The sequence below is a fragment of the Notothenia rossii genome (genome assembly GCF_949606895.1).
Source record: "Notothenia rossii genome assembly, chromosome: 9".
Lineage (NCBI taxonomy): Eukaryota > Metazoa > Chordata > Actinopteri > Perciformes > Nototheniidae > Notothenia > Notothenia rossii.
Genome location: NC_136907.1, coordinates 14,057,346 through 14,081,154, shown reverse-complemented (window position 1 = coordinate 14,081,154; position 23,809 = coordinate 14,057,346). Strand labels below are relative to the sequence as shown.

General features: G+C 41.9%; 1 protein-coding gene across 2 annotated transcripts in view; it reads right to left on the bottom strand.

Annotated features, from left to right (window-relative positions):
- cpeb4b (cytoplasmic polyadenylation element binding protein 4b) overlaps window positions 1-20,600 on the bottom strand; it is a 33,007-nt gene extending 12,407 nt beyond the window's left edge. For both annotated transcript variants that reach the window (XM_079651722.1, XM_079651723.1), the window contains exons 1-4: window positions 20,160-20,600; window positions 18,121-19,358; window positions 6,674-6,764; window positions 1,350-1,400 (exon numbers count right to left, since the gene is read on the bottom strand). In XM_079651722.1, coding sequence (XP_079507848.1) covers window positions 1,350-1,400; window positions 6,674-6,764; window positions 18,121-19,311 — 1,333 coding nt within the window. In that variant the 5' untranslated portion in view covers window positions 19,312-19,358; window positions 20,160-20,600. The remainder of the gene's footprint in view (window positions 1-1,349; window positions 1,401-6,673; window positions 6,765-18,120; window positions 19,359-20,159) is intronic.
- Window positions 20,601-23,809: the final 3,209 nt, after the last annotated feature.

Here is a 23,809-nt window from a genome sequence, read left to right as displayed (position 1 = left end):
CTAAATATTGAACTGCTGTTGTGGAAACTTTGCCATGTCAAGAGGATTGGCCAGACGGGTTATGCATATACTGTTAGAAAAGCAATGCTGTTCTTCTCTAGGGGAGGACCATATGGTTAAACTGGGCCAGATAGAACATAACTATTAATCTGTAAGGGAGGTTTTCAGAAATATAATGATGGGATATATTTTGGAGTAAAATATGTATAGATAAACTACAAAGCGCCTACAGGTACATCATACTGCTATCAGAGGCCTACCACAGAACAGAACATCCCTAATTTGCGTCAGCAAGGGGATTTTGCAGTATGTGAAACACCGAAAATCAAATCCGCAAACATGAAACCCTGCAGTCAGAAAGAGGGATGCTATTTAAAAAGGACAAGAATGTCTTGGTCCTCACGTTAAGATAACATGCATATAGGCGGTGCCTTACTGTTGCTATTCCATCTCTAAATGACCCACCTATTCATCTCCTTTCATTCCCCCTTTATCGTACTACATATTTAGGGATTTAGTAAGGGGAAAGGAACATGTTCCAACCAAAGGTCATAAGTAGGTGAAAGGTCGTCAACACAAATGATTGTTGTTTACCTTAAAGGTGGGGTAGGTAAGTTTGAGAAACCGGCTCGAGATACACTTTTTGTTATATTCCATGGAATGCTCTTAACATCCCGATAGCCGTAGTACTGGAAAAAGCACGGCCTTCCATCTGTGCACAAACTTATCTCGTGCCCTCATTGGTCATGTGCGCGTTCGTGTGTGTTGGAGGAGGGGCTCTGTAAGGAAGTGGCAGATTTTTTGCGTTTGTGTATTTTCGAATTCTAGCGCACTCGAGCCGGTTTCTCAAATGTACCGACCCCACCTTTAACCAACAGGAAAAAAGTTGGTGCATTTTATTTTATTCTAAAAAAGGATAAACAGAGGGGCAGGACTTTTTGACTACCTTGAATCGTTGGCAAGCAAGGGCACACAAGGCTTTTCAAATCTTAAAAGCATTATTTCACAGCGGCCGGACACACAGTTTCAAGACAAAGTGAAAGACACAAAAGTCACTGAAGTTGGCTGAGGCAAACTTTATAAATAGCGCTTAAATGGGTAAAAGCTGACATGATTTACCTGAGAGAGCATATTTTAGCACAGGAAACATAATGATCTTGTATGTTTTTTAACCTTTCATATAGACTGCCAGGTGGATTCATATGTTTAGATTAATGAGCAATTGCGTATGGAATCAAGGACAACACCCTTAATGACAGCAAATGCTTTATAGGATTTATGACTTTTTTTAATCCCCGACTTGTAATGTTAGTGTGCCCTTGAAAAGCTGGTTAGCTTGCCATACGTACCATTGAGGGGCAGGGGGTTGTCTCCTCCTGGATGGGGGAAACCAAGACGACCTAAGCAAGGAGACACAGAACAGAAATATGTAACATGTTGGTACCTACATATTACAGTAGGTTTACAGTTAATATCCCGTTATTATATGCAGTCCCATTTTGAGATTTAACAGAAAATGTCTATAAAAAAAAAAAAAGAGTAAAAACAAAATGGCAGCCATAAAATTATAAACCCCCAATCTGAGGAATCCATTATCAGTTAAGCAATTAATAATTTGGCAAAAGGCTGAGACCGTGATAAAGCTCTTGATTAATGCTGCATGCTCAGAGAGGAATACATTTAAACAATTCTGCACAAAACGTAGGACAAATCCCAAATACACGGGCACGGATTTGGTTTGAAAAAGCTGAATTGCACAGCAGAACATATTGAACACTGGGTGTTTTTGACAGTTCATTAGGAGTGCCCAGACAGAATATGCAGTGGCGATAACAGATATGAGAACACTGAGTGTTGCTTTCACATCAATCTCATTAGAGACTACATCTGTGGGACACCAACCATCTCTCTGCGTCTCATCGACCTCCATTTCCCTGTGTGTGTGTGCCTCTCCCTCTCTCTCTCTCTCTCTGAGCCTCATATTATACATTTTACATTGAGCCACTTGCCAGGCCCGCACACACACGCCCGCGCACACACACACACGCCTGCACCCACACAAATACATGTTATGATGCCAAACAAGCTTCAAAGTTATGCAAGGCCTGCTTGCTGCAGAGGGATAATGAGATGAAAGAGCTGAAATAGTACAACCATTGTTGTATGGCTACGGACCGCCCTGTGATTGGTGCATTCCGACGCCTCGGTCACATGGAAATCTGATGGCCCCTCCCCCACACCTCGCCTATTCATCCACACAGTACTTGGTAGATGTGGTGCATAAAACAACTCAAACACAGAAACCAGGACGTGTCACCCCATGGTTGTGGAAGCTACTATACGATAGTGTACTAAATATTCAAATACATTCTATCACAATCTGGGCATTAACAGGTTAGTTTACGTATCATCAAATATTTACATTTCAGTCAAAATAAATGTAAAGGTCCCAACCAAAACCAGTTTGTAGACGTGCTAGATTTCTCTACACTGCACAGCAACATTCAACAGTTTATCTCCCTCTGTAATTTAGCTCAGTGATATAGTGTTTGAGCTGATATGCGCGCCTCCCAAAATCAAAGTCCATCCCAGCTCAACCCTTCATATTGGATTTAAAGAGCCTTTAATAGCCTCTGAGGAGCAAATGTGCAGGCACGTAAGCGCACCCCATCCCTGTGTCTGCAGGGTGCTGCGTGCCCGCTCTGTGAACCTCATTTGCAAGCTGCTGGCTGAGTGCATGTTCAGTGCAGTAACAGTTTTAGCACACGCATGCACAAGCACATGCACAACAGGGCGGTGTGTGTGAGTGTGTGTCTGTGTAGTGGCTGAACAGAGGGATCCTTTCTGTCAGTCAGGACAATGCTGGAAGCGATTCAAAGCCACTTCTAGAGACATTTTGTCTCGCCTCTTCGCTTGCTTCATAGCGCTCTCTAAGTTCAATATGTTGGAATGAGAAATGTGTGTGCATCTCAACGTGCTTGTGTATGCACTCTGTCTGGGTTTATTAGAGTCGTGTGGGCATGCCTGTACGTGTGTGATAGAGAGCAGGAGAGAGCAAGGGACAGAACGGCCTGGAGAAGAGTCAGCACTCAAAGAAAATGTGCTGTAATTATGTTTCTCTTTTTACTTTGCTGTGAGGGAAAAGAGGAGTCACATGAGTTACTGCCACCCTTGGTACAGCAGTGTATACGCCTGGACTATAATTATGGAAACAAGGAATAAACAAAGTAGAATTTTGAAGCAGACCAAGGGCAAAAAAAAAGAAGCAGTGTGGGATGAGATAATGCGTGATGCATCATGTGAAAGCAGTGAAGAATGGGGCACTGTATAAGAACCAATCTGAAGAGGATGACTGAAGAAAGATCAGGTCAAAGGATGTAAGAAGAAGAAATAACCTAGAATGAATTGAACAAAATGGACAAATAATTCACATTCAACTTCTATAGGAGGTTCAAGTTCAAAATACTTCATAATGTCCAAAGCCTACATGGTTTGATTCTTTCTGAAGCAGAAGCGTGTGGGTTTTCAATTTCCAAGGAAACTTGTTTTGTATTCAGATGCCCGGCTCTTGGAACTAACAGTCGCAGGAATCTGTGCTAGCATGGCTGGAGCTAAGACACCAGCACTAGCTAATGAGCTAACCTTCTAGTCTTCCTCTCTTAATATAGAGGAGAGATTTACTAAAGTTTGACAGCAGAACATTACATCACAGCTGGAAGTGGCTGAGCACAGTGGGAGTGAGGCTGAAATAAATACGAGGTGAAAGTGAAGAGTCTGGAGCTCAGAGTTTTCACTCATCTTGTCATTCTGGTGGTGGAACCGTTTGAACCTTTCTTTGTAGGTCATGCACAGTAACGGTATTTAAATGTTAAAAAATAAGACATTCTAACATCAATTCTGGAAAAGGAAAACTTCTTGATACTGGCTTTTTGAGATCTTTTGTCTACCAGTTTCTGGGACTAAGCCCATTAGACCACAACCAAAACTAAAGATGGTTATCTTGTTTTGAAGTAACTACCGTACTCAAGTATGTGTTAACAACTTAAACTCTACACCCGAATCTTTAATACTCCAAAGGTGTTTCCTTTCAAACGACGATCATTACCAGAACTACTCCTTTAGCTCCCCCCTTCCCACCAACAGCTAACATTGGCCACAGTATTTCTTGTTAGCTAAGCCCTCTCCATCTATAGTAACTGTCAGTTACGCCCTCTTAAACAATAAACAACACTGGCTACCTGCTGCATTCAAGAACCTATTTTCTGGGTTACCATTGACCAACGTTGCCTAACAACATTCAGCCAATAACAGATGTTGCCTAGTCTCTATCAATCAATAATCCAGGTCAGTTAGAGTCCAATTTCCAATGCAGGATTATTTTTTCTCATTACAAGTTTCAGCCCGTAATTTGGAATGAATTCCATTTAGAATACCAGTTTAGAGTTTCAGTTAGGTGTAACCATAGGGTGTAACCTATTTCTATCATTTTGTCTAAGGAGGGGCTACTGTAAATATCAGCAACAGGAATCAGTATATCCTAGTAAAGTTCAACAGCAAACCAACAAAAACGCAAATGAATGACGATTGGAATTTAATTGTATACGTTTTACACTACATTGGTTTAAGCAAGATGTACCAAATAAACTGGCAACTGAGTGTATGCACGTGCACAACCGTAATCATCAAATCCATAAAAGAGCAGGAATACAGGGATTTACACTGACCCAGAAATGCAATGGACTAATCTCTTAAAAAGGTGCAAAGGTACAGCGTCAACCTACCCCGGTTTTTAAGCACGGTTTTCTAACTAGTTTAATGTTCTCGCTTTTTACTGGCATTATCTGGATAATATGTTTGTTCTGATTGAACACTGAAAGATTAACACTTCAGGTAACAGATGTGTGTCTTTCAAACATGTGCCAGACTCTTTGGACAGAAACAACTGTGCACCATTGTTTTTATAAGATTGTTATTATCCTTCGTAACAGGAGGCTGTGCAGCTGTGATCGTTAGAAACTGATGATGGCCAACAACTTTAGTTCAGATCAGTGGGAGTCCTTCCATCTATTTCACAAATCCCCTCTTAAATACAAGGCCTAAGCTTCCATCCGCCTTGTATTCTCGCTGTGCCTCCTTCTCAAAATGAAAGAGAAAAGGAGGTCAGACTCATTGCATTGAATTTTCCAAGTGAGAAAACATTTAGTCGTTTTGAATTCAGAGTGGGAAGGAGAGAAAAGGAAGAGGAACACAAAGGTGTGACTTGACCTCTCGTGTTATTGTTGATCACAACAAGAAGAAGACATCAGAGGCCTGTACTACGAAGCCGGATTTTCGCTTAGCCGGCTAACTTCAGGGAAAACTCTGGATTTCCGGTCCTACGAAGCTGGTTCTCTTTTTAGCAGGCTAGATCTCCATGGTAACTTATGCAGAGCGGCTAACCGTTGCAGGCTAAATGCTCAACTCAGTGAAAGCACTGCCTACTGACCAATCAGAGCTCCGTGTGCGGAGTTTAAAGCGATCAAGTCATATTACAGGATAGAGGAAATACAGAAAAGCTGCCGTTGCAGGAAAGACGGCCGGCAAAAATCACCGACTGAGTGAACGTGAACATTAATAGAATATCACCTCCCATCTTCAGAGCAATCTGACTATTAAAACATTAGCGTTAAGAAAGCTTACTTACATATCTGCCACAACATAAGTAACTGGATCAGAGTAACATTAAGTACAGTCCGCGGCATATCACATCATAATGTATCATATTTCCTTATCTGAGTCAGCTGAGCCGTATCTGGCCGTGCAACACTCAGTGTCACATACTGTATGCAGAAGTATTATTTTAAGCAACACATTAAGTTGACGAAACACTCGAGTCAAATGTAATTAAAGTCAGATTCACTGTCTTAGACGGGGCAGTGATATCATAAACCTGTTAATGTACGCATTCAAACACTTTTTCTTTTACCAGCTGTATTCACCTTGCAGGTGCAGCTATGTGGCTTTGATCCTGGATAAAGTGTTTAAGTCATGGATGTTTAAAGTTTAACTTCTTCATATGTCTAATATTATAGGCTAGTTGACTTTTCATTCAGGAAGTATGACGCTGCGCTGTCAGTATGCTTCTCCATGTTTGTGATTGGTCAAATGTTGCTAACACCGCCCCTTTTATGTGAACGCGCACCTAACTAGATAGGACACGGCTGGCTTGAGCGATCCACTCGATAACCCGCATCGTAGGACCGTTTAGCGAGAGCGCGTATGTTTTGGATTAGGCCAACCGGCTAAATCAAACATATCCAGGTTATGTTGAACCGGCTTTGTAGTACAGTCCTCCGATCTGTGGAGGAAGTGCAACTTTGCTGCTAAGAATTGGTGTTAAATTGTGATTAAGTGTGTATTAGGTATGATCAGCTCTACCTTGAAGTGTAACACGTAAAAATCAAGCCACACTTGTCCACACCTATAGAAGAACAGCTAAAGTAGGAGAATACACCAGGTACAAACTCATGTTTTTAGTTTAGTTTGTGTATGGATTGTCAGTGACTGAAATCCAAACATTGATGTATCGAGTCATTATTTTGTCTGCTAGGCACTACGTATGTGCCGTCAACAGAGCGTACAATCGTTACTGGATGTTATATAAGTGTTTCATGTTCGTGAATTCAATCCTCACCTTTCAGGGTGTCCTGCTCGGCCCTCATGATGTCGATCAGGGAGCTCTCCAGTGTGTTCATGTTGAAGCTGTCAAATGACCTGGTGCGCTCCTACAGAAAGAAGAGAAAGACCAGAAACATTCATTACTTTTTCTTTCCCTGCTTCAAAGACATCGAAAAATAAATACATTGTGTGGCAGCCAACAGGCTTTCAAGTTGAAGATTCAGCTGGTCCATGGAAGCAACTTGAGCAATTAGATGTATCTGAATCTTTGTATGTAACGTTGCCTCAGTTCATTCAAGCTGATCAGAGAGAAAAAACAAGACTGCATACAAATACTTTTAGAAAAATGAAAAAGAAATAATAGCACTTCACATTTCTTTCTACCGTCCTACGAATACATGCAATAACAAGATACTGCAAGGATTCCACTTCACGATGGACGCTGTTTTTATGCTTCTCACAGCTTTTGGCATTGGCCTATATAGCAGGAGTGACAAACAACACAAATTAGGAGTGAGCCCTAGTTTCACATGAGTGGAATCTCAAGTGATTCGCTAATATATTCTGCAGACTTATGTAAAAACTGAGATAAAAGTTTTCTTTTTTTGCCTGCTTAACTGATTTATATTCTGCTCGCCGTCCTGTTTTGGTTTTCTAGCCCACAAACCGAAGCTAAAAAGACAAAAATAGACGACTATGGCACAGGTATTTATGTTGGCATAATTCAATGTATCTATGTCTTATTGTTTACTTGATTATATTGTATTTAAAAACAACTAAACACTATTTTCGTCCTCATGTGGTTATTATGTGTTCTTAAAGGTCCCATTTCATGGACATTTCCACTGATTATAATTCCATTGTTGAGGTCTACTAGAATAGATTTAGATTGTGCAATTTTCCAAAATCACTTTGGTTTCTCATACAGCATCTCTGTAAACTACGTGTATTCACTGAATTTCACTCTCTGCCTTTAACAGCTCGTTGTAGCTCCAATAGCTCCAGCCCCCACCCTCCCTGTGAGCACAGTGTGCTCTGATTGGTCGGGACGTTGTGAATCGCGCTGAGCTCCGTGGAGGTATAGTTTCCTTGTTTAGCGATACACAGCCAAACACAGCCAAACTCACCCTGAGCACACACAAAGTCACAGCCGAAGTAAAAACAATAAGTGTGGCTTGATATTGAGTAAGAAAAAGGTTGATAAACGCTGTGAGAATGGGTCTGCAGAGAGAATTTCGCCGCGATCCCAACTGTCTGTTATCAGCCTGCAGCCAGGGAGGAGAGATCAGCAGAGCTGCCTGCACTGAGTGTGTGTGTGAGGAAGTCCGTGGATTGGTCAATTTGGACCAATCAGCGGGGGCTTAACGTAACAGCTCCGTGAACGTATCGTAACGGCTCCACGGATTGGTCCATTTGGTTCCGGGTAACGCATGACATCATGAGTTACCCGGAAGAATCAATGGACAGTGACGTATCTCCAACGAGGCGTTTTGGGGAGGTATTTTCTGTGTTAGAGTTTTACTCGCTACAGGGTGTACTTTGAGGGTTTTAACTCTGCAGACCGTTTAAATGCATAAAAACCTTCATAACACAGAAGGGGACGGGTAATAACCGGAAAAGCATGACATGGGACCTTGAACCGACAACCTAACTGAGCTATAAATGCATCGTAATGGAAGTCAACAGTAAAAACCAGCAATAGAACGAAACAGGAGCCGAGCCAATTATTGAGCAACAGCTTTGTCACCTACAAACAGGGGAACTTTGGCATACCATCCATACTGCAAATGTTTATGTGTACGCACACATATGTGTAAGAGAAATCACAACCATGAATGTGTACACAAAATATATGCAGGCACCAAAAACATGGGCCCATAAACAAACACATTCTCCAAGTGCCATGCTGATAAGGCTTCTGTTTTGACTCCACCTCAGCCAAACAGAAAGAGAGCAGCTTTTGACAACAACATGATAACAACCTGATGAACTATTGAGGCTTCCTTGTATCCAAAACAACCACAGTGAAGACTATAGTATGTATATTCTCCTTGTTCATGTTTACAGTCAGCGCTAAATGTCCCCACAACATCACATGATGAGGGATTGCCCATTCCTTCCTCTGTCTATCCCCAATGTTCCCGTTGTTCTCCGATGGCACCCTAAAAGCAGAAATACCTTTAAAAGTTGTGTATTCCTCATTTATGCGTCAGAGCGCTCACACCGCACAGAGACTCTTCTGGTTAATGTTGTTTTTCAATAAACCCTACATGGTGACTAAAATGTTCGTGGTTATTTATTTCCTAACTGTCTGGTCACGACTGAAATACATTTTTTTTCCTTTCTGCATCATACCCATTGTATCAAACATGTAGTGAGAAAATACTTTTAAACTATTTGTCTTGCAAACTTATAACTTAAACCAGGCATTAGCCTTTTATGTAAACTTATAGTGATGTAAATGCAGTATTTGTAAAACACACACGAGCAATTTAACCCTAGAGTACAAATATTTAACACAATGAGACGTAGAGCCTGCTGGACTTTAAAGAGCCATGCTTTTGAAATAGCCGTGCCAATACATGAGAACACTTTGCTATTAGATTGAAGTCTGGAAAACATCCGCTTGGATTTGATTGAGTCTGGCAAGATGCTGACAGACCAAATAATGAAATGTGAGTTTTTTGATGATGCCATGTCTTGAAACTTGTGAACAGTGAGGTGTTATAGATAATAACATGGCCTATATTTTTCTGTCTTTTTTTAACAAAGAAACTTAATTTGGTGTATAGTTTAAGAGAAATGTAACATTCCCAAAACAGCAATTATGTGCTCCAGTTTGAAAAATAATAAGCAGGTGTAGAAGCAGTTCACATCGAGGTGTGATTGAGGTCTATTGTGCACCCTACTTGAGATCTCACGTATGTATGTATGTATGTATGTGTGTATGAAGAAAACAAAAGGCGACAACTGTGGGCTGATGTTAACAATAACACAATACGAATAAAGTGTGACATTACTTGAACGCCTGTAAAAGTAGAAGTCAAAAGAAAATCTACAATCCTGACAAAATAATAGTATATAATTAAAAGTGCAGCTTTATGTCAAAGTCAGTCTGAAAATATACTGACACAAACACTGTGTGATCAGCTCTGCCTTCGACCTGACTGATAATGGACCGGCCTTGCACAACAAGAGTTACCCAACATGCCTGTCAACTTAAAAGTATGTATGTTCAATCCCTCTACATTCACCACTTTGTTTTTCCAACAAATACATCAATGCATAACCTCTCGAACACACACTCAGTTATCCAGAAACCAGAAAACATTAGGCCAACGTCTGTTGAGAAAAGTCTGAGAGCAGAACCACCTTGGGAAGAAAGGCTCACAGCAAACCTTGTTGCTCAATGAACTCCACAGGGGTCAAATGCTAAAGGGTTCAGAAAAACAGAACTACGTCATATGATCAAGGGTCGGGGCAGGCAGGCAGGCAGATTATTTTTTCATCTACTGTCAGACCCAAAATCCAATAGCTTGACTATCTGATCAACCAAAGACCAATTGTTGAAAGTCTGGCACACACTACTCGCCGATGAAACAGCCAACAATCCACAGCCGTAGCCAACATTTCACCAGCGATTTCTCACACTGACTGAAGAACCATGCTAACAGAGAGATGACATGGGTAGAAGTACACACTCTCCCTCTAAACAAATATCAATACAGGGATATAGGCCAGACTAGGTTGACTATTTTCTCATATCCGCCTCAGTATCTTATGTGGACTTAGGCGATTGCTTTAGGTCAAATAAACCAAAAACTCAAAGACAGGAGAAGAAGAAACAAGTGAAGGACTGCTTAGTGGGGGGAAGCATACAACCCACCACTGGTGAGTACATCTAAAGCAAGCTCTTGAGCACATTACCCAGGACAAATACAGGGCATTAAAGTGCAATATGGCTCTTAGTTATGGTATTTCTCTGTAGTATACTATTAAAACTGAGCCGGACGCAGGAGCCTTTCCTGTTTTGTTTTTTTTACAGCTTCAATCATTTATTCTTATTTGTCATTATACTCTATTGTACCATCTCCTTGGTACAATTACAAATGTATTTTGGCTGATGTTGCACTGCAAGGTAATCCCATGATATTGCTTCAGGAGAAAAGGAATTCATTTTGTGGCTGAGATGGGCTCAGTATGGCGGACATGAGGTCTGGCTTGTGCTCTGCAGTTGCTAAGCATTAGCCTGGAGAGGTGCAGAGGATGATTAATCATCAGATTCGTACATCCTTCTCTCTCTCAACAACTGGCCAGCTGACCAGCAAAGTACTCATCCCTGACAGATTGCAGGGCTTGCACAAATACACACACAGTCACTCGTTACATCCAGACACACAAAGTCACTCGTTACACACACACAAAGTCACTCGTTACATCCAGACACACACACACACATTCACTCGTTACATCCAGACACACACACACACACACACACACACACACAGTCACTCGTTACATCCAGACACACACACACAGTCACTCGTTACACACACACACACACAGTCACTCGTTACATCCAGACACACACACACACACACAGTCACTCGTTACATCCAGACACACACAGTCACTCGTTACATCCAGACACACACACACAGTCACTCGTTACATCCAGACACACACACACAGTCACTCGTTACATCCAGACACACACACACAGTCACTCGTTACATCCAGACACAGTCACTCGTTACATCCAGACACAGTCACTCGTTACATCCAGACACAGTCACTCGTTACATCCAGACACAGTCACTCGTTACATCCAGACACAGTCACTCGTTACATCCAGACACAGTCACTCGTTACACACACACACACACAGTCACTCGTTACACACACACACACACACACAGTCACTCGTTACACACACAGTCACTCGTTACACACACACACACACAGTCACTCGTTACACACACAGTCACTCGTTACACACACACACACACAGTCACTCGTTACACACACACACACACAGTCACTCGTTACACACACACACACAGTCACTCGTTACACACACACACAGTCACTCGTTACACACACACACACACAGTCACTCGTTACACACACACACACACAGTCACTCGTTACACACACACACACACACAGTCACTCGTTACACACACACACACACACACACACACACACACACACACACACACACACACACACACACACACACACACACACACACACACACACACACACACACACACACACACACACACACACACACACACACACACACACACACACACACACACACACACACACACACACACACACACACACACACACACACACACACACACACACACACACACACGATTTACAGTGCAGTCCACATCAGATCTATCTATAAAAGCTTGCCCATTCTAACCCAAGGCCATAGGTATAAAGATAGAGGACATGGCAGTACATGGTGTATTATTTGGTGGCTTCAGTCAAATGTAGCCCGGTGTATATGGGGAGGCAGAACGGATTTAATAACCATGACCCAATCTAGTTAGAGTTAATGGAATAGAAAGGCGAAAAACATCCTTCTTTTTTTTTACAGTGACCCTGAATAATGATGGATCGATTTGCATTAACCAGCACAGCAAAGTGCCTCTACCATCCTGACACCATTTTTGAGCGTTTGACCCTGGATCAACAAATGTGTACTGACCTGATCTAAGAGCACTGGGTTTAAACAAGTAGAGAGTGAATCATCTCATTTGATTTAATCAATTTGAAAAGCAGCAGCGTGGGATCAGTGGATCAGAGAATGTGCACAAAAACTATAAACCTGTGTGGGCATTGTGGGAGGAATGAAACATGACCTGTGGGTTCATTTATTAGTGTCAATATAAAGTCATTACATTTAGACTGCATGAAAAAGTGCATTTCTAATCCTATACTAGGAATGATCTTATAAACAGCTCATCTGAGAGACATAATAAAATAGTACTGTGAACATTTTGGACAATGCAATTTAGCCTGGGCTCTGCAGGATACTAGAGCTGACTTGAACCATCATTGATGTAAGTTATTTCAAGCTAAAATGACAAACATTTCATGGTTCCAGCTTTCCAAAATTCCACTATTTGCTGAATATATTCCTCCTTAGATAACTTTAAAAACGAATATATTTGGGCTTGGGCACATCAAACACACCCCAACAGATCTCACACGGCAATGATAGAGAATCTTGATTGAAAAAAACATCCTGAAAGCAAATCAAATGAAACATCTTAAATCAAATGACCTGCAAAGCAACAGAGCTCTTCATGCATGTTTTAATGTTAACCACCACATAACAGGGAGGGCAACCTCGAACATATTTTGATGACATATAGGAAAATAAAAATGATTAAATACAGCATGCTGGGGGTTATTAACTCCAACATTAATCTTCCATGTCACCTGCCTGTTAATGAAAAATGGAAGTAGAGGGAGGGTGGAAGAGTGGAGAAAGTCACAGGGTAAAGGACATGAGAAAATATATTTGGGTGCAGTATGATTTTTAGGTTTTGAGAGACGCCCAACTATTTAAAATTCACCTTAGACTAATTCAAGAGAAGGCTGATATTTTAACATTATTTTGTATCCATCTTATCAGAGACAAAAGGGAGAGAGAGGAAACCCAAAGCAAAGAAGGGGGAAATGGCAGATGAAAGAAAGGGGCTGACCGAGAGAGGCAAAGCTAGTGGCGAGTTACGGCAAAAGTAAAAAGAGAAGAAAGGAAGGCAGGAAAGGGAAGCAGGTTGAGCTTTTGATGCTCTCGATTATGCTTCTTCCTGGTCAAAGAATTTCAAAGGCCTGCTTTGACATTAATAAAGCTCCAACTGTCAAAAACAACCTATTACCCAGTGTCGGCTGAATGGAGTGTGTGTGTGTGTGCCTGTGTGCCTGTGTGCCTGTGTGCCTGTGTGCCTGTGTGCGTGTGTGCGTGTGTGCGCGTGTGTGTGTGTGTGTGTGTGTGTGTGTGTGTGTGTGTGTGTGTGTGTGTGTGTGTGTGTGTGTGTGTGTGTGTGTGTGTGTGTGTGTATTTTTAGTGGAAAATGAGTGATCAAATTAGACTGAACCGACACCTTTGTTGTGTTTACTGAGCTGGGCTGAATACAATACGACACTTCCTACATAAATTCTGCTTTGTCTTCTTCTTTTGTTAAGACACATGGCAGAAGACATAGGCCAGGCACTAATTAGGGCTTATGCACTCATGGGCATGTGCAGATTCAAACACACACACACACACACACACACACACACACACACACAAGTTCTCTTATTTCCCGTTTCTGAGCGTCTTTCGAGGCTGTGAGAATGGCACAATGAGGCTGTATGAGCAGCAGAGTTATGTGCTTGCCAGAAAAGCTTAGGCCACTCATTAGTGTAAAAAAAACATTTCTCTCATTTAACACCATTGGCAGAGGCAATGGCTGAAACCTGGGGCCTCTAGAGCCTAAAGGCTAGGAGCGTTTGTTAGTGGACATGCACGCAAGACAATTTGCATGCACACTTCACGAATAACCGAAGGAAGGCTACCTGAAAAAAAGGAAGCTTCTTGCGTTAAAATAAAGCCTCAACATTATCAGGTACTTCACACGTCATAAATGGGTAAAGAAAATCACTGGATGACATATGATACTTGCCTAAAGACCTGTCACATTGATTAGACAGCCTTTAAAAGAATAAGAAATGTCAAAAGGAAACAGAACGATCAAATCGGACAACAGGTGTTTCCACTAAAGGCACGGGGAGGTATTTTAATAAAGCACGTTCATACAACAGCACTGTAAAAGGCTGCAGTATGTCTAAGCTACACAAACAGACAGGAGGGAGCTGTAACCAACAGTTACCCAGGCAGCTTACTGAGACAATATCCTGTCCTGGCTTAGATCCAGGCCTCTGACCTTGAAATTCACAGGTGAGGAATTAGTGAGCAAGGAAAGAAAGACAATTTGCGTGGGAGCTTATGTTGACTCCTAGAATCAAAAAGGTTTGTTTTATTGGCAACTCCAAAATAGCCCATAGGTTTAAATGTGAGCTTAAATGGTTGCCTGACATGCCAGCCCTGTGGTTGACTAGATTCAGGTCCGGGGTGTACACCGCCTCTCGCCCAGTGTCGGCTGAGATTGGCTCACTGCCCCCTCAAGTATAAGCAGGTATAGTGAATGAATGGATAGAAAGGAAAAAAGCAAGAAAATAAAAGATTTGCTCGCATTTTAAAATTACAAATCTCTTGCCTGAGGCTAGATACTAGCTGACCAGTGTATTAGCAGTTAGCAGCAGTGTGCCTGGCCTGGAGCCCATCCCAAATACTAAAGCTGCTCTAATACAGCAGTGGCCCAGCCTTCTGCAGCAACAGCCACAGTACTGGAACATTTTCTCCCTCTTTGTGCCATGGTGCTGTACACCATTTTGGATAAAATATCCACCAAATGGCGTATGGCCTGGTTCTCAAGTTACATCTACATATTGATCATATACACAAAAAGTAATGTCCTAGCCTTAGGCAATTCTAAGAAGGTCCCAAAGTGGGCAAAGAAAGGGATCTCAACTGCAGCAGTTACCTGTTTTATCATACCTCACCAATGATGTATTGTTGTTTCAATGGTGTGTTTGACTAGCATCTAACTTCAAATGTTACAGCAACGTGTTACAAATATTTGGGGAGGAACTATCTACTTTGTCTATGTGAGCCATATGTTACAACCACATCTAGTCCAAAAGTGTACAAAGAAATAGATCAAATGGAAATTCCAAAGCAAAAGCCATTAATCCTTCATCTTTTGTCAGAGCTAAAATGGAGACGCTAGGAGAGGACTTAGAGTGAAACAGTGTGACAGTTCCTCGTGGGTTCTGTTTAGTTCATGTGTACGGTAGCTGCTGTTTCAGTTACCAAACGTGGGGTTGCCTTGTGTGAGGCAACATGTGTCATGAGTCGTCTGAGCTGTGCATGATCTCGACAAGACATGACAAGATGAACTATTTTGAGTACAGTACAGCTCAGCAAATCTATTGATATAACATATTTGTCTTTTGCAATTTTTCAGCAAAGGCAATCAAATGTTAAAGGGTTAATGAAAATAAAATGGACAGCAGATCTTAAAGACTGAACTGCACTGAGGAGGCCTGTGACAAGATAAACCTGACACTTGGTGGCTTGTGTAATAATTGAACAGTGTTTCCTACTGTGACAGCTTCAACGCTGATACCGGATCTATATATCACACCGAAATGACACCTTTATCCTATTCAATTACAGGGAGTGGGAGAATACCATGTGTTAACATTTCAGAAAAACACCTGATCTATGGTTCATAAAATGATACTTACAATATTATATTACAACATGTCACAAAGAGAAATTGCTTGTTGTTACAGCATTTAATATGTCTGCTGTGAGTCTCAAAATACTATTCAGACATTAAAATTATAAATCCTAAACGGTTAAGTGTCAACGTATATCTTCAATTCTCAACAGTACATATTTTTTTCTAATTTCCCAAAGCTATACTAGCAATCCCTTTATAAATTGGTTACACCTGCATAATCAGTCATTAACAAGCACACACACACACAAGCACATGAACACGCCATTCTTTGCCCATCCTCCACCTGTCCTTGACGTATCAAGAGGGCAGAAGGACAATGCTACTTTAGCTGATCTGATTCGACGCGATGACATACTGCAGCTATAGCCAATGCCATGCAAGCTTAAACTTAAATCTGGGGAATACCAGGAGGGGCTCTCTATTCCTCAAAATGGATATAGATTCACACTTAGGACGGAAAAACTATTTGCTCATCTGTAGCCTTTTATATACAGCATTTACAACCATTTCCTGTTCCTAGGTACAGTGTCAATTTGAATGCTGCTTGAAAGAGTCAATTTTAGCATAATATAACTCCAAAACATGAACAAGGATTAGGCCCTAATGATTTGGAAAAAGCCAAATATAAACCTGACCCCATGACTACCTTCAGCAATTAGGTTGTTAGCTAATGGTAAATAGCTGCTCGCAAGGTAAGCTTTGCCACTTATTCAAGAATATGCCTAAGACATGCCAAGACATGTCAGCACAGCGTCCTTACCGTTTGGCCTGTGGTGCTCTGTGAGTCATTAATTGCAAGTCGAGATAAGAAAACTCCTTGAAAGGTCACAGGAGGCATCCCTTTCTAAAGTATAAACTGAGGCAATTTGCTATTTTGTTGGAAATTGCTTACTTGGCTTGCCCAATGGGTGGGCATGGCCAGGAAATTAAGTATTTCCTTACTTGTGGTCTAAAACCAATTAGTAATGCTGTTAGGCTATTGTTCGACAGCCGAAACCACACAGGAAAGCATTCAGACAATTTAATACTGTCATCTACATCCAAGATAAAAAACTAAATGGGGAAACTGATGGCAATCCGGTAACTATGACTGACCAGAAGTTAATTTGACAAAGCACAAGGAAAACTGCCCAGAGGTCAGGAGGCAAAGGATATGTAAAGCACTTAAAGAAGCCTTTTATCAGGGAATCAGATCTAACTGGGCCTGCTGGAGACCTACTCTCTCCTCCCCCGCCTCCTTGAAACGACCGACAAAATCAATCATCAGCTAGATCAATAAAATGAATTTATCTCTGTGGTCCCTTTACCTCCTTTCATCAATTGTATTTGGTGTTTTCTAAATGTGATAATACAATTATTCACGCCATCTTCATTGTGAATGGACCCGGCTATCAAAATTAAACCATGAATAGGCTGGCATTTTGAAAAGGAGATGCAAGCCTATGGCAGCAATGACCAGGTGATAAATTAAGCAATAATCCTGAAACATCATTGGGCATTAGGCTCGGGCTATAAATCTACAGAATGACCTTGCTTCTGGCCAGAATAATACAAATCCTATGATTATGTCTACATTTTTCTTTACATCACAGTCTCTGTCATCCTTGGTCGTCCATCCACACTCTCCCGCTTCCCATATTTCTAACTCCCTTTACCATTTCCGCATCCCTTTCCACGCCTTTTCCCTTCATCCATGATGCCTCCCCTTCTCCTCACTACAACCCCCCAGCTCGTGTGCGTGGCACACACCACTGCAGTGCCACATTAGTCATCATCAGGGACATACAGCTGTGGAAGTACAGAGTCCAAGGACTGGTTTCTAAGCTAACACGGTAACAAATGCATCATGTAAATCCATACCCTCCCCCAATGTCTAAAAATAGCAGCTATACCAGATACTTTAATAAAATCAACAGCTAGCAAATGACACAGTGATCTTTAAATCATTCTGGTAGCAAGTGGCACTGCTAAAAAATATTCACACACAAAACAAACATGCTTAGGTACATAATCATCACAGGAAAAAATGTAATAGTCTCTTTGTATGAACACCATTGCATACTATCACATGTAAACTGACCTGAAAGGGGAAGATGTTGTCACTGCGGCCGACTCCTTCATCCATCCAGGACTTGGGGTTGAAGCCTGCGGGACTGTTGCGAGGGTACTTCTGGGATGCCACATGGTTGTTTGGGAAGGTCTTCTTCAGTGGAGAGATAGAGTTGATGGGGGTCATACCGCCATTCAGCCCTCTGCGATAATCTCTGCCCTGAGACCCTCCCCAGCCACCGCCACCACTCCCATAGCCTCCTCCGGGACTCCAGGAGGTGGAGGAGCCAGGGGAGGGAGAGGGGCTCTGGTAGCTGGCTGGACCCCAAGGGGACGGGGGCTTGTTCAGGCTGTTGGACAAATGCGGCAACTGGCTGAAAGCCGGATTCCTGTGCGGAAAGGGCGGAGGAGGGTGTGGAGAGGCCGGGGAGCGTCGATGCTGCTGGTGTTGGTTATGAGGGTGTTGGAAGTGGGGGTGTGGTGGGGGAGCTGGGTGGTGCTGGGACAAGGCCGCCGCTGGTCCAATTTGAGGGGAGAAGTTCCCACCAAACCCTGGACTGACATGGTGTGAGAAGTTCTGGAACAGCAGGGGCCCGTTGTTGGCAGAGGCCGGGTTGAAGAAGCTGACGTCTTCATTGATGATGGTTGATGGCGCCGGTGGAATGGCAGCTGACCAATTATTGAAGCTGGTAAGTGATGAGGAGGTTGTACTGGACTGGACCTGGCCATTTCCCCCAAGACCAGACGTCTCCTGGTAATCAAAGCCTGTCAAGACAGGTGACTCAAGACGCAGCTGCTTCTCCTTTCCGTTACTTCCTTCAGATGTGCCGTTGTCTGTCTTGGCATCCTCTGACCGGGCTTTTTCCAGTTCTGAAATGATCCCACCACCATTTCCAACCTCCTGGTGACTCCCAGGGGACAACTGCTGCTGCTTTTCTTGCGTTTCTTGCATTTCCTGTTGCTGCTGTGCTTTGGGCTTCTCTTGGCCCCCCAGGATTTCGTCTTGCACGCTGTTGTGGGTGGCAGAGGCAGGGAAGAGCCAGGGAGAGCCTCCTGTGGTGCCATTCCCTGCGGCTGTGGTGCTGTTTATGAAGGCAGCAGGGCTCTGCGACACATTTTGGTGGTGGTGTGGGGGCTGCAGATGCGGGTGGATTCGGACCGGGAATGCAGACTTGTTGCCAGTGTTGTTTTGAACTAGGACACCAAACCCGTAATCCCCCATTTGTTTTCTCCCCCCACACACAAATGCTATCCCGTGATCTTTTGGTCCTATTGAGAGAAGAGCACACAGGATGGCAGGCAATGAGTTAGCAGTCAGCCTTTCTCATTGCACTATAGATCAAGGGATTTAGAAACAGTGAAACACTAGTTGATGGCCATAGACATTTTCTAGTGACAAAAAATAAAAATAAAATTATGTTGGGACTTTAAATCTCCCTTTGTGAATGCCTAGACATATGATAATCATACAACACTGTCATGAATGAGCTCATTCTAGCACTGAACAATCTACCCTTATTACACTGGTCAGTTTAAAAATGCCAACCAGTTAACATTACATCTTTAGCTAATTATAACCCCGTGACGTTGCCAGCTTGTAAGTCTTCAGCTGAGCTGCTGGCAGCCACTAATATAGCTTGAAACACTGCTGTGTCGAGTCGACACAATCTCCATTTGGAAAGACCAACTGACAGATTATGAATTACCCACAATGCAACCTTTAACAGATCGCCGCTGTAAAAAATATCAATGAACGTTTATAGAATTAACAATCAACCGTTATAACGTTAAGAGCAAAATTACTCGACCTTGTTTGACAGCTGTCACCAGAGACCAACCCCAAAATGTATCAGATATAAGCAATTCCATGAATAGTGTCAGTTGTTCATATTACATTTGTACACGTCAGGTAAAAGCCGACAATCAAGTGGTTGAAATATACTAGACAAATTAGCTTGCCGGCTAACATTTCCATCCGTTGCTAATGTTAGCTAGCAAGCTATCAACCGTTAGCATATATGCTAGTTAGCTGGACAGGCTGAATACAGGAGAATAAAAATGTCTTTTCACCTTCTGATCACCAGCTTCGACCTCGGCGATGTCTTTCGAGATCCTTCCTTCGGTTCGAACGCGAAAGGTGGTGTCCTTGAAAAATGAGTGCGTCAGGCAGATCTTTTCAGAGACGATTTGATAGCTGACTCGTACAGTGCAGTCGGTCAGCTTTTTTTCTCCCTTCTCCTGACGTGTCCTGCCTGCTCAATGACACAGCTCTCTATCCTCTAATCTGGACTGTGTGATCAAAGAGCTTTGTTAACGTGTCACTGAGTGAGATAGACCCTGCCGCAGATGTTTCACAAGCCTTAAACGATCGGTTTCATTGTTCGCTTAATTTGCTGTATATTTTTCTCGCTAACTGTCTTTCTTACGGAGCAAGCCTGATTACTGTATGCTTCTTTGGGCTGCCCCTCTCTCCTGAAACCGACCGTGGCCGAATGACAGCGAGAGATCAGCCGAGACTCACTTCCGCTTCTAGCCCCGCCCCTCTGCACCGTGATCACTCCCTCGCAGAGCCACACCTCGGTATCTGATTGGCTGGACGAGCCGGCAGCCTCGCCTTATTCCTACAACATTTAAAGGCCATGCACCAATAATACAACCATGCCATCCGTAAGTACTGCCTACTGAGGTCAGATATGATAAAAGAGAAAAAGAAAAAGGAAGATCCTCCCAGCAAGCACGGTGCTGTCCTTTCACGATTCCGCCGGTATCAGGTCGTGAGAAAACTGAGATACCCAACCCCCCCCCCTCGAAAGGATGGCAATGCCTCAGAGAAGGAGCATCCGTTGCTTCAGCTTTTTGATCTCATGGTCCTTCATGGTAAATGTGGAAATGAAACAGAAAGCTATGAAACCATTTCTAGCTGTTTCTGTTATAATCCTATTTGCTACTATGCATTCGGTTATATTCCTATGTATGTATGTATATGTTGTATGTGCCATTCATTATTTTAGGATCCCTCTAAACGATTTTTGTTGACACTGTCATAGAGGTTTTGATTTATTTATAGTTTTTAGTTCTGATGTCACATTTAGTGCTCGCTGTGTTGTACAGGGCTGCCTTATATTACGATGTGTTTCTGCATCATGTCAGTAAATGTGAAGGTCAAAAGGTTAGACACTCCTCTCAATATAATGTATTCAGCACCACCTTTTACTAAGAACACACTAATACACATGTTTACATGATTCCAGCAATGTCAACAGACACTTGACATATGAGCTTGGTAAAGATGCAGGTTATGGCAGGACTGTTTTATTGGATTGCATTCAATTGTACAGCCAGTTAGTCGCTTAGTGTAGGTGGTATTGCACATATGCTATGGTATATATAGGATTAACTGTATATACAATAGCGTTATTCAAATCCTTTTTATAAAATGTCATCTCCCTGAAGACAGTTTTTCATTTATCATGGATAATAAAGGACATATACATGTGAACAATTAATAGTATCACATTTTGTTCTATGCCACATTTGATACATTTATAAAATATGTTAGACACTACATATGCATTTACTATATATTTGTATATATGTACTGTTTATGTTAACTTACTAAAGAGCCTAGAAGCAGGAGAAAACAGCTAGCCCGGCTCTAAATATGCTACACAAGTTCTTGTACGACTTCCTGGAGAAAGAAAACACCAAACGTATTGCCCAATATGTGTCTGACCATCCAGCAATTTTTTTCCCCATCACCCGCCCACACCATTTCCCCTGTCTCTGTATCTCCCTCTTTATCTCCCTCTGTGTCCTCCTCTGTGTCCTTATCTCCTGTACAGTCATTATCACCTCGAGGTCATCAAACAGCTTTGACTCTGTCAGTCTCGCCGACCCTCAACTGGCAGAGTTACATACAGCCACAAACGGCTATCTAATAAATCTGTCACTTCAAGTCCAGCTGCTAGAGAGCGATAAATTAGGGAATCCGTTGTGGACTGCGTTATTAAATGTGTACAGAAAGGATGAGCATGCTATGGAAGGTGGGTGATGGCAGGTATTGGCAGGGTTAGGGAGTGGCCGGCTTTTAGTAATCCGACTAAAAAAAGAAAATAGATTACAGATGTCTGATAGTAACACTATTTACATTTAGCTTGCAAGCGGTGAAAATATCCTCACATGCAATATATGTTAGAGGCCCTAAAGTGATTTCTTTCTAACAGTACAACAGGTATAATTTGATACTGGAAATGATAAAATGCAAGCTCTCCATGCGCTTAAAAGAGCAGACAAATGACAAACTCTACTTACTTTAAATGTTCGTCGACTTGTGACCAAGTCCTTTACAACTGAAACATTTTCAGATTTTCGCAAAAGCTTTTAACCTAGGGAACACAGCTTTTTTTATTGTCATTAAATACAATTTTAGAAAGGAGTAGCATGCCAAAACTGCATGATTTCGAGATAAAACTCTCAAGCTCACATTGTTAAATTGTAGTTGGCAGTTCCATTCAAATATCATGTAAGGCGTTTTTCGTAATCAGAAAATATTGAGTCTAGCGTGCAGGATATTCCAACAACTTTGTCTTCTTCAAAATGATATAATTAGTTCATTGTGTAAGGATGATGATATAATAATTCAGCAGCTATCTTTGAGAAATAATAATTATCCCTGCATTGCTTTTTAATCAATGTAATAGTTCCAACATGCAGTACGGCAGCTAACGCTTGTCTCATGCATTTCTTTTATATTTTGTCATTTCCATCTGCGACCTCCATTCCATTTGCTCATTTTCTAATCTGCATTTTTATCCACAAACCAAATGTTCAAATGAAATCTTAATCGTGTGCTTGAGGGCAAGATCAGCAGGAGGAAGGAGTCATGTTTGACAGTCCTAAATGTGCTCCAGCTTCACATTATCTCTTGTAGGGCGGAGTATTCCTCTCACAGAGGGGTGGTTGTTTAGGCAGAGAGCTCAGCACAGTTAAAGAGTTTCAAGGACGGAGTAACCGGTCTTACAGGCCTCACCTGGGAGACAACAGCCTCTCCTTATTATTTCCCTTTCTCTATCTCTCTTTCACTCTCTGTCACATTCTCCATGTCCTAAACCAACAAAAACATATATACTAAATAGTTGTGTAACCTATACATCTACGGTTTGAATCCAAAATGCTACTGTGCTAGATGTGTAATTCAGCCTCTGTATAAAATAGCTAATAGCAATTTATTTCTGGCAATGGTTTTGTGTGTTCTCTGCCATATCCAAGACTGGATAGGTGCTATGAATAAAACATGGTATCCATTAAAAAATTAATCGCCTTTTACCTTAGGCATAATTATGCTGTATTCCTCCCAGAGTGCATGTGTGTGCACGATCATTGGTATGTGTGCACAGAGGTGTCTGAGTGCAAATGTGCACATGCTCATGTCATAACTCGAATGTTGGCGATTTATAACTTAAAATATTTAAATTTCAATTGGAAACAATTTCATGGTATTCTGATGTTAGAGATAATCCTGCAGTATTTTCACTGGGGCTTGGGAAGGTGAAATAAAGAAATGCATTATGATCCATCTAAAAACATGACTGTTTTCCAAGTTGACATTTGGGACAAATACAAGGTTTTGACCTGTCAGCAATTGTATTTGTGTAAATTATGTATATCATTTCAAGATAGATGGTTTCTAGACAATGTAAGGACGCCTCATGATGTGCTGT